The sequence below is a fragment of the Myotis yumanensis genome, unplaced genomic scaffold, assembly GCF_028538775.1.
Source record: "Myotis yumanensis isolate MYYU_CA2020_CCGP unplaced genomic scaffold, mMyoYum1.0.hap1 SCAF_19, whole genome shotgun sequence".
In the NCBI taxonomy this organism is placed as follows: Eukaryota; Metazoa; Chordata; class Mammalia; order Chiroptera; family Vespertilionidae; genus Myotis; species Myotis yumanensis.
In genome coordinates, this window is record NW_027223770.1 from 3,895,890 (window position 1) to 3,911,355 (window position 15,466).

The window sequence follows — 15,466 nt, forward strand, 5'->3', positions numbered from 1 at the left end:
TAGCTAAGATTAATAATTTACTTCCTAACACTGCTGCTTCATTTACATTTAACCAGAAGGTAAGTTTGTTGGTGAAGCTGTCAGGGAGTCTTGGAGCTTCTCAAGCAGCATGGAGCAAGGGAAGGCATTGTTTCTCTTCATTTGGGCTGGGAAAAGCCCTAGGACAGCGGTTCTCAACCTGTGGGTCGCGACCCCTCTGGCGGTCGAACGACCCCTTCACAGGGGTCGCCTAAGACCATCCTGCATATCAGATATTTACATTAAGATTCATAACAGTAGCAACATTACAGTTATGAAGTAGCAACAAAAATAATTTTATGGTTGGGTCACAACATGAAGAACTGTATTTAAAGGGCCAGAAGGTTGAGAACCACTGCCTTAGGAGAAAGGAAGATTGTTCAGAGTTACATGAATGAAAGAATGAAGAAAAAGAGAAGCAAACTAGATGAATAGTTGTTTCAGTGGTAAGACATAGCTGGTAGCAATATTCATTTGGGTATAGGAGTGATATTCATTCAAAAGACTTATATTAAGAACCACCTCTGAAGTGCTCAAAAGGGATGCTTTCTGCCTCTTCAAACATGGAACTTCAAGGACAGTGGGGAGACTTGGTTGGCATGGAAAGAGGTTATTGCTCACTGGAGAGGAGGAGAGGTTGAAGAATAGGAATAGCCCTGCCGGTGTGGCTCTGGTTGAGCGTCAACCCATGAACCAGGAGGTCACGGTTCGATTCCTGGTCAGGGCACATACCCGGGTTGTGAGCTCGATCCCCGTAGGGGCCGTGCAGGAGGCAGCCAATCAATGATTCTCTCTCATCATTGATGTTCCTGTTTCTCCCTCTCCTTCCTGTCTCTCAAATCAATTTTTTAAAAAAAGGAAAGAAAGAAAAAAGAATAGAGATACAGGGAGATGGACCCTGTGGCCAAGCCTGTGTGCACAGCACTGTTCTGTGTGAGCTGTGCCTGAGGGTGCATGACTGTGTCATAGACTTGATCCCCTGAGAGGAGGGAGCCTGGGGGCCTTGGGGCAGGACATGATGTGAACTGATTTTTACAATGGTCGTGAAGGAGGACTGGGAGAGGAAGTGTGGGGAAGCGCGACCAAGGTTTGCAGTAACAATAAGGACTCACAACACACAATGGCTCCCAAGTGAGGTACATAAATGAAAGACGTGATAAACTGAAAATAAACTCAGAGTTTCTTGTTTGGAAGCTTAGAGATAGAATGACATTGTCTAGAGCAGCGATTTTTAACTGGTGTGCTGCGAGAATTTTTAAAACATGCAATACCTGACTGTTAGTCAGGGGCACGGACCTCTTTTCCCTTAGATTGTCAAGTTAAAAAATGGCAACAGCCAACACAACAATAGCCGTCCAGTGTGAAGTAATCAAAATTATACCTATTTTTCTTGTCAGATTGGCAAAAAATATATATTTTTTGGTGTGCTGCAGAATTTTAGTAATTAGTTTATGGGTGCCATGAGATGAAATGTTGGAAAATCGCTGGTCTAGAGTCATGGAAAATTCTGTCACTGAGCAGTTGTCTTGTCAATGCTTGGTTTGACCTAGGTAAGTAGGTTTAGCATAAGATGAGTGATTAGGCATTGAGTGATGCTTAGAGACCTGTCAAGGTTCCTGCTGGTTTAGGATTAAGTGATTGAATAGTCAGTTGAATAGGAAAGTTCTGAATGGACCAGTCACCTGCGTGTGTTAGAGGCAGATACATTGAACCTTGGGAGCCTGCCCTTTTGCTTGTCTGCCCAGTAGGCTCCCGTACCCTCTGTCAGTTACCAGCAGACGGTCCTCTGACCCTCACTGCCCACCGCAGGTCTTCATTCTTCCTTTGTTCCCTTGATGCTTTCCACTCCATGTACTCACTTGTAAGTTCCTGAAAAGATCACCATCACTGCGGCCAGCATTCCTAGTTTGGTCTGGTCTCTGGTCATTAGTTCCCAGCCTCTGTCCAGGGGCTCCCTTCCTCACTGACCAGTCCTGCTCCTCGGGCCAGCAGAGCTTATGCTGCCAGATTATTTATTGACAGCACAGACAAACCTCGTTATTAAAAAATTAGTGGGGGTTGATTATAAGGGGCTCTTAAGTACATTTCTTCACGCCTTAAACATATTTCAGCTTGCAACTTGAAAAGTTTCAATCTTTGCAAAGCCTAATTGACTAGTACAGTCCGTTATATTCCTATGAATTGGCATATATTTTACCAGTTTGGTTCTGAAGGAGACCCTAGTAAAATGGCATCTAGATTATTATAAAGTCAGGCATTAGGTCTTCATTACATCTCTCCAAAATACACACTGGAGCCCAGTGAATGCCTGATCATAAAAATGACAGGAGGAATAGAGATAGTTTTTCTTCCTAATTTTACTGTTTTTCCAACCCTTCCCTGTTGTCAGGATGGGAATTACTTTTCTCTCGTGTTTATGCGACACCACCTAAAGTAGGAACTCATTAAATATTAGTTGAATTGCTATATCCTGGGTATGCCCAGCTGTTATACGTGATGCCTCGTTTTATTACGTTTCACTTTATTGGGCTTCACAGATGCTGCATTTTTCACAAACTGAAGGTGGACCCTCCGCTAGCAAAGAGAGTATGACCCTTTATTGTGATACTCACTTTATTGTGGTAGTCTAGTCTGCGACCAAACCCATAATGCCTCTCGGCTATGCCTGTATCTGCCCACTTTGTTACATACATTGACAATTTACTGAATTTTTTTAAATGATACACACCTGTAATATGGTTTTACTCACTTTTCTTAGACTAATTTGGAATTTGAAGCTGATAGAACATAATTTTTCATTTATTCAGCAAATATTTGTTGAATGTCTACACTGTCAGTTGCTGGGGATCCAGAGGAACAGATAAGCCATGGTTTCTGTTACTAGGAGCACACAGGGAATAAACTACGTGTGTATAAATAATGATACTATTGTAAATGGACGCAAAGAAAACAGCAACTTCATCTGGCCAGGTCAGGAAGGCTTTCTGTCCTGGCCTCTTAAGAACGAGGATGAATTTTCCAGGGAAGAAGCCCAGGTCAGGGCCCTGTGGGCAGAGCATGAAAGGACATGGTGTGTATTGAACAGTGCATCACATTCGAGTGGCCTCGGAGCAGCAGGAAGTGCACACTGAGGGCAAGGAACACAGAGGAGAGTGCCCTCCTGTTCCTTCCTGCAGGGCCAGGCCGAGTTCTCCTGGCACCCACTTCAGGGAGAACCCACAGGAATCTGTAGGAATCAGGCCTGGGTTCTCAGAAGACCGGGGGGAGAGAACTGGAGGCAAGGAGAGACCATTCATCTGCCAGGCCGTCCTAGACTCCAGGGATAGGATGGGAGCCTTGCCCTCGAGGACCTTACATTTTAGTTGTGAGGAGAGAGAATTTTAAAAAGATACATCATGTACCAGATTTTGAGAGGTGCAAGGATAGAGGAATGAATTGCTGGAACAGTGTCCCTGAGTAAATGAAAGGGGATGCCATAGAGGGTGAGTTAACTTGAAAGCAAGGAGCAAGGATGATGAATCCGCAGCGATGGGGGAGGCAGAGGCCAGAAGGCCCAGGCTGAGCCTGTCTTGGAGCTTCATCAAAACAGAACCTCCTGGGTCCTATAGTGTGAGAGAAGGGATTTCCCCAAATACCAGCAGGTCACAACGGGCTGACGTGGGCACTTTTGCACTGTAGGGTGTACATTCTTAGACCAGAGCTGAAGGCTGCCTGATTTTTGAGGGGACTTACAACTTTGTTGGATTTATAAGCGAGTAGCTTGTGGAAAGGGGATGGGCCTGTGCTGCACACTGACTGCTGTCTCCTCCCCAGCCCTGGCCATGGGTCTCTGTGTCGCCATGATCGCCTTCGTCCGCCTGCCCAGCCTCAAGGTCTCCTGCCTGCTTCTCTCAGGGCTCCTAATCTATGATGTCTTTTGGGTAAGTGTCTGTTGAAGCCACTGCTCTCCTTTGTGTTTAATTGGGGTCAAGCATCTAAAGTCTGGCTGGCCGGGGTACCCCCTGTCTACAGCCACTCCCTCCAGTCCTGAGCTGTCTGTGTTACAAGGTGAGCCGGCAGCTGGTTGACATGTGTTACAGAAGACAATACATGATAGTTATGGTGGAAGAGGAGTAGGCAGAGTTCTCTGCCTCAAAGCATGCAGTCACAAAAGTTTGATGGCCCTCACCGATTCGGCTCAGTGGATAGAGCATCAGCCCGAGAAGTGAAGGGTCCCGGTTCGATTCCGGTCAAGGGCAGGCACCTTGGTTGCGGGCTCCATTGCCAGCCCTGATGTTGGGGATGTGCTGGAGGCAACCAGTCAATGTCTCTCTCACATCGTTGTTTCTCTCTCTCTGTCTCTTCCTAAAAATCAATGGAAAAATATCCCCGGGTGAGGATGAACAAAAACAAAGGCTTGCTGTCACAGTTTTGTGCAGCTCTGCTCTTACGAACAAAAAGGACAGGTTGCTCTCTAGCTCCCTCTCTTAAAGGAGACTCTCCCCTCGCCAGGTGTTTTTCTCCGCCTACATCTTCAATAGCAACGTCATGGTGAAGGTGGCCACCCAACCGGCTGACAATCCCCTCGATGTGCTTTCCCGGAAGCTGCACTTGGGGCCCAATGTTGGGCGCGACGTTCCTCGCCTGTCTCTGCCTGGAAAACTGGTTTTCCCGAGGTAGGACTGACACGCCAGGCTCATGACAGCCAGCGCACGGCCTTCCGGTGCCTTGATTAGTCGGTCTTTGTCATCCACAGTCTAATCCTAGACTAGAAAGGGTGAGTCAGCATCTCCATCTTACAAAAGGAAGAGAATGTTGACTTGCAAAGGTTTATCACTAAGGGATACAGATGCTGCTTTTTATTATTGATTAATGTTATCAAGTAACCATAGGTTACTACTATTAATTCTCTCCAGCCAACTTCAAAATATATTAACAGGAGATTCTGGATCTTTTTACTTCTAAGACATTTGTAAAAATACGTCCTAATGCTTAAATTACACAGTTCCTGGTAATAGAATCCTGAAAAAAATGAATGTGTTGCTTTAATCTCCTGTGTCTGGTAGTAGTTGGGTGCTTATTTGATGTCTCAGCAGTGTAGGTGTGACAAAGAGTGAATTGCTTGGCATTTCTAGAGGTGGCAGTGCTTACGCAGTCATCTACAAGGTGCTCTCTGAAGCACTGAGGGGCAGGGGGAAGACTTCTTTCTGTTGCTAGTGCTCTTGTGGCTTTTAATCTCTAAACTCTTAAAACCTCGCATGCAACCCGTAGAGATTCCCATCTACCATTCAGATAAGTTCTCTGACTTCTTAAAAAGCTGACAAACTGCCCCGAGGAGGAGGAGGGTTTTACAACGTGGCATCCCTGACCTGTGACACTGCCTTCCAGCTCCACTGGCAGCCACTTCTCCATGTTGGGCATTGGAGACATTGTGATGCCCGGACTCCTGTTGTGCTTTGTCCTTCGTTATGACAACTACAAAAAACAAGCCAACGGTGACTCCTGCGGCGCCTCTGGACCCGCCAACATCTCTGGACGCATGCAGAAGGTCTCCTACTTTCACTGCACCCTCATCGGATACTTTGTAGGTAAGAGAGAATCAGACACTGCATTTGGATCCCCTCTCAGGCTGTCCTCCCCCCTGGAATTAAACCAGGTCTTCTAGCTGCAGACCCTGGATAGAAGGAGAGCAGCAGCTGCTTGCTTTTAATAGCTAACCACCCAGGAAAATGCCCCTCAAGCCCATGAGGTGATAGGTGCTGACTGCTGGCCAGCCCAGTTCGCTGTCTGAAGAACATCGTAGTAAGAGTACGGTTTGGCCTCAAAGCCAAGAACACCTACCACACAATGGTCATGGGTCAGTCTACATGCTTCATTACAAATCTCAAGCTTACTGAAGTCGTGTATATTTCCCTTCATTTGTTCTGTCACGGCAGACTCTCCCTAGGCTAGCCTTTCTCCAGCCAGCTCTCCTACCGGCAGGTAGGAATAGTGGTAACCCATCTGCCACTGCAATGCCTCCTACAGCAGGACTTCACTAATTCCATTGCACTTTCATATACATGGTTCATTTCCGTCTCAAACTCTGAGGGGACAGAGCAAAGGTGTTACCCCCATCAGACAAATGGGGGGAGGCTCCACGAGGTGAAATGTCTTAACCAAGGTTACAAAGGTTTGGAAGTAGCAGAGTTGAAACTTGACAGTAGACAGAGGGAGGCCAGGCACACTGAGGACTGAAGTGGGAGTTGGTCACAGGTCCTTGGAATTGGAGGATTTCTTTTTAAACTGTGCTGTCCATGTTTCTTTTAACTGCTCGAACTAGACATTTTATAACCTACCCATTGGATGGGTGTGCCTGTTACCTGGATGTGTCTTGGCACTAGAGGTTGTATGTGTCTAATGTGACAGTCTCCTCTCAGGGCTGGCCCGTTGCCCTTACTCTCGAATGCTTCTCTATCCTCATAGGTCTGCTCACTGCTACTGTGGCATCTCGCATTCACCGAGCAGCGCAGCCTGCCCTCCTCTATTTGGTGCCATTTACCTTATTGCCACTCCTCACAATGGCCTACTTAAAGGTGAGAGAAGCAATAACTTGGCATTGGTCCTGGATTTGGGTATGTATGCTCCTTGCTGGAGGTGGTTCTACCTAAGCCCCTGATCTTGACAGTGGGGTCTTGTTCTTTCATTTTATTAACCTGATATTAGCATCTTCCAGATTCTGGCAGCACTGGGTTAGACCACTGCGCCCCCTGCTGCTGGGTTATTAACGGCATCCTACAGCTCCAGAGACTTCTCGTAAAAGCAGCACCCTGTTGCCACCAACAGCTCTTTAATGCTCTGCGTTCAGGTTTAAAGTAGGAGCAAGCAGCAGGGCCAACACACCCACCTGGCCTTTCTCCAGCGAGCTGCTCTGCAGGCAGGCCCAGTGCCCCAGGTGCTGTAGTGCCTGCTTGGCTACACGTGGCTTTCCAAAACTACCAGGCACTTCAAGCCTGCACAGAGGTCTCTCCTACAGGGGACCGCTCAGTACAGCAAACCAGATAAAGACTAGGGAGCCGAGGAGTACCCCGGGGCCAGAGGGGCCGGTGAGCACCATCATTGACGTTTCCTCTCTCCACCTCCATACGGTGGGTAGGGCTCTGTCCTGCCTGCAAGGTCTCTGCACTGTGTTCCTGGACACATGGCTGGAGCTATTTCTGCCTGAACAAAGGAGCAGGCAGGATCAACAGGCCATTATTGCACGCACCTGGCCTCCCCCTCTGGCAGTGCTCCAGCTCAGCAGGCCACAACCCCAGACCTTAAGCAGCCACTCGGCTCCTGCCGACCTGCTGAAACCACCCTGCAGGCACAGTCCACACACAGCACACTGCTGCACAGAGCCCTTCCCGAAGGCTGCAGGAGATGGCAGTTTTCTCTAACGCATAGAAGCCAACATAGAAAGTCAAGAAAACAGAGATAATTAACTAAACAAGGATAGTTTAAGGAACCTCTGAAAACATCAAGTGCTCGAGTGTTTGCATTATAGGGATCCTAGAGTGAGAAAGGAACATAAACTTTATTTTAATATGGACCACGTCACGAATTTGCGTGTCATCCTTGCACTGGGGCCATGCTAATCTTCTCTGTATCGTTCCAAATTTTAAAAAGCAATGGCTGAAAACTTTTCTAATCTGGGAAAGGAAACGGGTATCCAGGCTTAGGAAGCACAGAGAGTTCCAAACAAATGAGCCCAAAAGATGCACACAAACACACAGTGTAGTTAAAATGACAAAAGTTATAGACACAATCTTGAAAGAAGCAAGAGAAAAACAAGAAAGGAACCTACAACCTAGAATCATTTACCCAGTAAGGTTATTCAGAATCAATTGAGAGAAAAAAGAATTTCCCAGACAGGCAAACACAAAAGTACTTCATCGCCATTAAACCAGCTTTACAAGAAATGTTAAAGGGTCTTTAAATAGAAGAGGAAAGACCATAACCAGAAATATCAAATACCGAAAACCTCCGTATAGGCAGATATTCAATAAATACAGCAAATCAGACAAAAGCTATGGCCAAGGATGAAAGAAAAAAATATTAAACTTCAATAAGTAGTTTGGAGATACACAAACACAAAACAATTTAAAATAGGACATCAAGAACATAAAGCATGGAGGGGGTGTAAGAATGTACTTATAGAATATATGTAGGGTGGAGCAAAAGTAGGTTTATCATTGTTCATCTATAAATATAAAAAAGCCTAAGTGGCTGTCCAACTGGTAGCTATGATGCACACTGACCACCAGGGGGCAGAGAGTCAACGCAGGAGCTGCTGAGCTGCAGAGACTTGGCAGCTGCGGTTCTCAGGTGACACACTGGAACTAGAGAAGGAGGAGCCTGATCCCAGGGTGCATCACCCAAGAACCGCCCTCTCACAATCTGGGACTCCTTAGGGGATGTCAAAGAGCCGGTTTCGGCCCGATCCCCACAGGCCAGGCCGAGGGACCCCACCGGTACATGAATCTGTGCACCGGGCCTCTAGTATAAAAATGAAATATCCTACCTGATAAAGAGGGAATATGCTAATTGACTGCCACACCCTCACAAGATGGCAGCACCCAGTCCCCTCAGCCCTGCCTCATCCAGCCTCAGTCCCACCTCACCCAGTCCCCTGCAGCATCCAGCCTGTCCCCCAGTCTCCTCAGCCCCACAGGGGAAGGCAGTTGGGGATGATCATGCTGGCAGGGGAGCAGTTAGACGTCAAATCATGTCAAGGCAGAATGGTTAGGGGTAATCAGGCAGGCAGGCAAGTGGTTAGAAGCCAGGAGTCCCTGCGGGATCAGGCCTAAACCGGCAGTTGGACATCCCCTGAGGGGTCCCAGATTGGAGAGGGTGCAGGCTGGGCTGAGGGACACCCTCTCCCCCTCCTATGCACGAATTTTGTGCACCAGGCCTCTATTTTAATACATAATAATACAAGAATCAACTCTTTCACATACCCATAATTGTAAACCTACTTTTGCCTCACCCTCTGTACTTTAACACCTATCAGTTTAAAATAGACTGCTATACATAAATGTCATGGTTAACGAAAAACCTACAAAAGATGTATACAAAAAGAAACCTAAACTAGGTTGCAATGTCAAACCAGTAAAGCACAAGGGAAGAGATCAAGAGAAGAAGAAAGGAATAAAGGACAAGTACAAAACTGAACAAAATGGCCTAAGTACATGCTTATCAGTAGTTATTTTAAACTAGAGGCCCGATGCACAAAATCTGTGCAAGGGGCTCGGCCCTCTCAGCCCCGGCTGCCTCTCAGCCCCACAGCCCTGCCCACTGGTCATTCCGAAAGGTCGTTCTGCCGTCTGGTCTAATTAGCATATTAGCTCCTTATTATTATAGGATGTAAATGGACTAAATGCTCCAATAAAAAGACATAGGGTGGCTGGTGCTGCTTACTTCAATTTCAGAGACATAGACTGAATGTAAAGGGATGCAAAAAGATATCCCATGCAAACAAAAATGAAAAGAAAGCTGAAGTAACAATATTTATGTCAGATTAAATAGATGAAAAAAGAGAGAAAGAAGGACATTACATAATTGTAAAGGAGTAATCCAAGAAGAGGATATAATAATTTTAAATATCTGTGCATCTAAAGTATATAGGGTGTCCCAAAGTTCACGCAAGAAGTAATTTTGATAGAAAACACAGGTTTATAATTAAAAATTGTAAATTTTTTATTGATTCATAAAGTATACAGTATAGGGTTATGTATGGAATAGCACATCGGGTAAATGGCCTCCACAGCTTTGCTGGCACATATGCAAAGCCGTGGTCTTCATTGGTCTTCATTGTCCCTGCTCCTGGGCCATAATTGGTACTTGGTAATGCTTATCAAATTGAAGGGATTGAAATCAAAGAGCAACAGATATTAGAATCTGATTCAATAAACCAAGTAAAATTAGGCTTTTATTTTTTTGTTGTTAATGCTCACGCAAAATTCAAATCTTGCGTGAATTTTGGGACACCCTATATAAAGCAATTATTAATGGACATAAAGGGAGAAATTAACAGTAATACAATAATAGTAGGGATTTTAATACCCCATTCACATCAATGGATAATTATCTAGACAGAAAATAAATGAAATAATGACCTTAAATGTCATTATTAGATGAGATTGATTTAATAGAATATTTTATCACAACTTTTCAAAATTTGTGGTATGCACCAAAAGTAGTTCCAGGAGAGAAGTTCATAGCTGTACAGGCCTCCCTCAAGGAACAAGGGAACTCTCAAACCATCTAAACTCTACACCTAAAGAAACCAGAAAAAGAACAAACAAAACCCCAAGTAGGAGGAAGGAAATAGTTAAGATGAGAGTGAAAGGAAACAAAAACAGTAGAAAAGATCAATACAGCAAAGAGAGCCGGGATGTGGGTTCTCAGCAGAACTTGACTCTGCTGTCACCCTAGGCCTCAGACTTCCAGCCTCCAGAACTCACAGAACTAAGTTTCTGCTTACCAGCCAAAAGAGCCCACATGAATGAAAAAAGTTATAACTGATACCACAGAAATACAAAGAATCGTTAAAGAATACTAGGAACAACAATATGCCAGCAAATACGATAATCTAAAGGAAATGGGTCAATTTCCAGAAGAATGTAACTTTCTAAAACTGAACCAGGAAGAAAAATACAAAATGTAAACAAGCTGTGAAGTACTAGCAATGAAATTGAAGCAATAATAAAACTCCCAACAAATAAAAGTTCAGGAGCAGGTGAATTCTACCAAGTGTTCAAAGAAGAAAATTAATACTTATCCTTGTTAAACTATTTCAAAAAAATTGAAGAGTTAGGGATGCTTACAAACTCATTTTACAGGCCAGATTACTCTGATACCAAAAACAGATAAAGACATTACAAAAAAAAAAAAAAAAATGGCAGGTCAGTCCCCTCTATAAACCTAGAAAAATTGTCCAGCCAGATTTAGCAGTACATGGAAAGGATTATACATCATGACCGAGTGGGGTTCATCCCAAGGATGGCTGACCATCCATAAACCAATCAATGCGTCACATCACATTAACAAATGATAAAAACCCTCAACAAAGCGGGTAGAGAAGGTATACAGTGGGGCCTTGACTTACGAGTTTAATCCGTTCCGAGACCGAGCTCGTTAAGGAGCTCATTAACTCAAATTACTCTATCAACTCAATGCAAAAAATCAGCCGAGAGACAGCTGGTATCTCAAAAAACTCGTTAGCCGGGACACTGGTAAGTCAAGGCCCCACTGTATCTCTCTCTCAATACAGGCCATAGAACCTGCAGGTAACATACTCAGTGGTGAGAAGCCGAAAGCCTTTCCTCTAAGATCAGGACAGGCAGGGGTGCCCATTGTTCCTTCTGTTCAGCATAGCAGTGTGAGCCCTGACCACAGCAGTCAGACAAAAAAACAAAAGGCACCCAAATTAGAAAGGCGGAAACAGAACTCTCAGAATTTGCAGGTGACATGATACTATTATAGAAAACCCTCAAGACCTCACCGATGAACTACTTGAACTAACAAGTGACTTCATGTAGTTGCAGGACGGAGTCGCTGTACAGAAATTGTTGCATTTCTATACATCAGTAATGAACAATCAGAAGAAATGAAGACAGAAATTGTAGAATTGCAAATTTACAATTGCATCAAAAGTGTAAAACACCTAGCAATAAATTTAACCAAAGAGGTGAAAGACCTGTACTCTGAAAACTGTAAGACACTGAAGAAAAAATTGAACAGGATACAAATAAATGGAAGGATATACCTTGCTCCTCATAGATTAGAAGAATTAATAGTGTTAAAATGTAGCATACAGATTCAGTGCAATCCCTATTAAAATACCAAAGACATTCTTCTCAGAATTAAAACAACTAATCCTAAAATGTATATGGAACCACAAAAGACCCCAAATAGCCAAAAAAATCTTGAGAAGAACACATCCTGATACCAAATTATATCACAAAGGTACAATAATCAAAGCAGTGTAGTACTGGCATTTAAAAAACAGATCAATGGAATAGAATAAAGATCCCAGAAATCCCCACTTACATGGCCAATTAATCTGCGACAAAGGAGGCAAGGTTACATAACGCGGTAAAGACAGTCTCTTCAGTATGTGGCGAACTGGGCAGATAAATGCAACGAAATGAAATTGGACCACTTTCTTAGACCATACATAAAAATAAACCCAAAGTGGATTAAAGACTTAAAAGTTAGACCTGAAACCATGAAACACCTAGAAGAAACATTGGCAGTGAACCCTTTGACATTAGTCTTAATATCTTTTTTGATATAGCTCCTTGAACAAGGGGGAACAAAAGAAAAAATAAACAAATGGGACTACATCAAACTAAAATGTTTTTGAATAACGAAACCAACAAAACGTAAGAACAACCTACTGAATGGGAGAAGATATTCAACAATGATATACTCAATTATGGGGTTAATATGCAAAGTATATAAAGAACTCAGACAACTTAACACCGAAAAACAATTCAATTTTTAAAATGGGCAGAGGACTTGAATGCACATTTCTTCCAAAAGGACATACAGATGGTCAGCAGATACTGCAAAGATGCTCAGTATCACTAATAGTCAGGGAAACAAAACCACAATGCATATCCCCTCACACTTGTCAGAATGGCTGTCACCAGTAAGTACCAAGTGCTGGCGAGGATGTAGAAGGAGGAGCCTTGACACTATCGGTAGGAATGTGAGTTAGCGCAGGTCAAACAGACCTGCCTTACGATCTAACATTTCCACTTCTATACATTTATCTGCAAACAAAAAACCCTAATTCAGAAAGATATATGCACTGCTATGTTAATTGTAACCAAAATGGGGGAGCAACCTACAGGTCCATCAATAGATGAATGATAAAGAAATGTATATCAATACCCATAAATCTGCATAATAATGGACTATTATTAAGCAGTAATAATGAAATCTTGCCATTTGCCACAACATAGATAAACCTAGAGGGTGTGAAGTGAAATAAAACAAATACCATATAATCTCACTTTTATGTGGAATCTAAACTGAATGACATTTTTAGAAATAGAAAACGGCAACTAAGAGCATTATCTTATTGCCAGGATTTCTGTTTTTCACTCTATTGTACAGATGAGGAAACGGGCAGAGGTAAATTAGCTTGTTCAGGTCATCTGACTCGTAAGTGATAGAATTTGTACCAGGATCGAGTTGGTAAAAGCCCTCCCTGCCCCAGGGGCCTAAGCTCTTCCAGTGAGTTCTTCACAGAATGGCGGGTTACTGTTCCGTGAGTCTCCGGGGAAGCAGCCTGAGACTGAGAATCAGAAAAGACTGGTAGATATGTGTGCCTCCCGTGTAAACCTGTAACTTAGTCCAGTTCCTTTTTCCCAGGGTGACCTGCGGCGGATGTGGTCTGAGCCCTTCCACTCCAAGTCCAGCAGCTCCCGATTCCTGGAAGTATGATGGATCGCAGTGACCAGACGGCCATCCTCGTCTTTTCTGTCGACGCGTTTCCTCTTGGAGTTGGCCTGGTACTCGGAGACGTACCTGTTTAAGGAACTGACGTGGGACTGGATTTTGCGTTTGCGGGGAGCTTGTCTGCGGGAGCGAGGTGCTGGGGCGCTGCCGGATCCTCTTCCCGCCGCGGTGGAGGCGGAGTCCCTCCTGAAGTGACAGGCCTCCCCAGCCTCCCCCTGGCTTCCTGGGCCTGCAGTGGACTCACCGTGGGAGATGGTGTGGGACTGCTTAAAACTGACGCGGCGTGGAGTCGCTCTGTACCTTCCGAACACTAAAAGGATGAACACATGAGCAAAGTGAAGTTTCCTCAGTGAACCCTCCAGAACGTTGGGATCAGTTTCCAATGGGGACTCGTTTCAGAGAACAGAGACAGAGCTCTTCTGTCCTTATATTCTTTCCTTTTTTGGATTTATTAAATATTTTCTGTGGTGTGAAATGACTTATTAAATCCACAGACATTGAGTGACTTCTTGCAACATACACATATGGATTGTTGTAAAGCGTTCATGTCCACCCAGATGTGTCGGCAGTGAATGGGGGCACGGTTTTTATACACACACGCACATAGATATGTATGAATAAACAAAACCTAAAACCTGCTAAGATCATGCTGTGTAGCAGACAGGGGCTCGCTGTGATTGTTAGCATGTAGAGCCGTTTTCTCTGGCTTTCTTGTACATGGATAAGCTGCTGTCTTTCCCTCCACGACTGAGCGTGCAGTTAAAAACCAGTATAGTATTTGTACTGATATACTCATGGGCGTTAGGGGTCTCATTTGGTTGTGGTCAGTATAGCAAATTAGGGATGAAAAGATAAACCTTTTTGGCCCTTTTCGTTTCTGCAGGCTCCTCCCTTGCAGGGTTTTAGTCCTTCCTTCCTGGACTGATGCATGTATTGTAGCAGCAGGCGTCTTTGTGCTTTCTGATCATAGTAATGGACAACTTGTAAATACATTTTTCTATTTTCTATTTTTTTGTATTTTTTTTGGCATTTTGTTTCATTGGTGTGCTGTATTTTCCATGCCCTCACTCCTTTAAGGAAAAAAAAAAAAAAGGAAAAAAACAACACAATCCTCTCCTTGCTGTTGTGATTATAGTCTTGGTTTACCTGTGTTGACAACTGGGTATTGGGGACAAATGTCACGCGCCCCCTTCCCCCACATTCCAGGATGCACCCGACATTCCAGGAATTGTGGTCCGAGCCAGCGGCCCTGTTTGCCAGAGAGCAGCGTTCCCATGGTAACTAGTGTGAGTGACGTGCGCCAGCCTTTGTCTAGCAGCCCTGCCTGGTAAGGAAGTGCCCAGTGTCCAGAGGCAGAGAGAAGCTGGAATTGGCCTGCGTTTCTGACAGCGGAGGCTGGAGCGGCACGAGTCCTGGTCTCCCGCGAGCAGGACCCTCCTGGCCCGCCCTGACCTGCGTGATGAGCCTGCGCTGTGGGTCCTGTTGCCTGAAGGCCCGGTGGACAGCACGGTGGCGCCGGTGGCCTTGGGAATGGGAAGCCATCAGGGTGGTGCGTTCTTCTATGTCTTCAAATCCTGCTGAGGGCCGCCTTGTTTTCTGTTTGGTTTGTTTTTTAAAAATAAATGACTCCTTTTAGACTTTTTCACCTCATCTTCACTTTGGTTGTTGGTACCAGACTCCCTCGCCTCCCTGCTCTGTCGGCACCAGAATACGAATAGGAGACCCTCTCCAGACGGGCCGCAGCTCTGATCCCGCGCAGACAGAAGGCAGCCTCTGGCCCCGGAGCTGCCAGCCGGGCGAGGGCGCTGCGCTCTTCTCCCCACACCAGGAGGCTGGTGGCTCAGCAGGCGGGCGGGTGGCTTCCGGAATCGCTCCAGGCGAAGGCAAGGCCAGTAGTTAGAAATGTCATTCTGGCAGTTGGTCATTTTACTTCTTCTAACTTCTCATACAAAAACTAAATTCCAGACAAGGAATGTAC

The 15,466-nt window shown here is 44.9% G+C and overlaps 1 protein-coding gene and 1 non-coding gene across 2 annotated transcripts in view; one reads left to right on the plus strand and one right to left on the minus strand.

The window, feature by feature from the left end:
* Positions 1–15,131, plus strand: part of SPPL3 (signal peptide peptidase like 3) — a 96,495-nt gene extending 81,364 nt beyond the window's left edge. The window contains exons 7-11 of the mRNA XM_070400006.1: positions 3,832–3,938; positions 4,510–4,673; positions 5,386–5,585; positions 6,463–6,572; positions 13,402–15,131. Coding sequence (XP_070256107.1) covers positions 3,832–3,938; positions 4,510–4,673; positions 5,386–5,585; positions 6,463–6,572; positions 13,402–13,473 — 653 coding nt within the window. The 3' untranslated portion in view covers positions 13,474–15,131. The remainder of the gene's footprint in view (positions 1–3,831; positions 3,939–4,509; positions 4,674–5,385; positions 5,586–6,462; positions 6,573–13,401) is intronic.
* On the minus strand, positions 7,557–7,662 carry LOC138998213 (U6 spliceosomal RNA). Its single transcript, XR_011469085.1, has one exon. It is a non-coding gene; the product is annotated as a U6 spliceosomal RNA (small nuclear RNA).
* Positions 15,132–15,466: the final 335 nt, after the last annotated feature.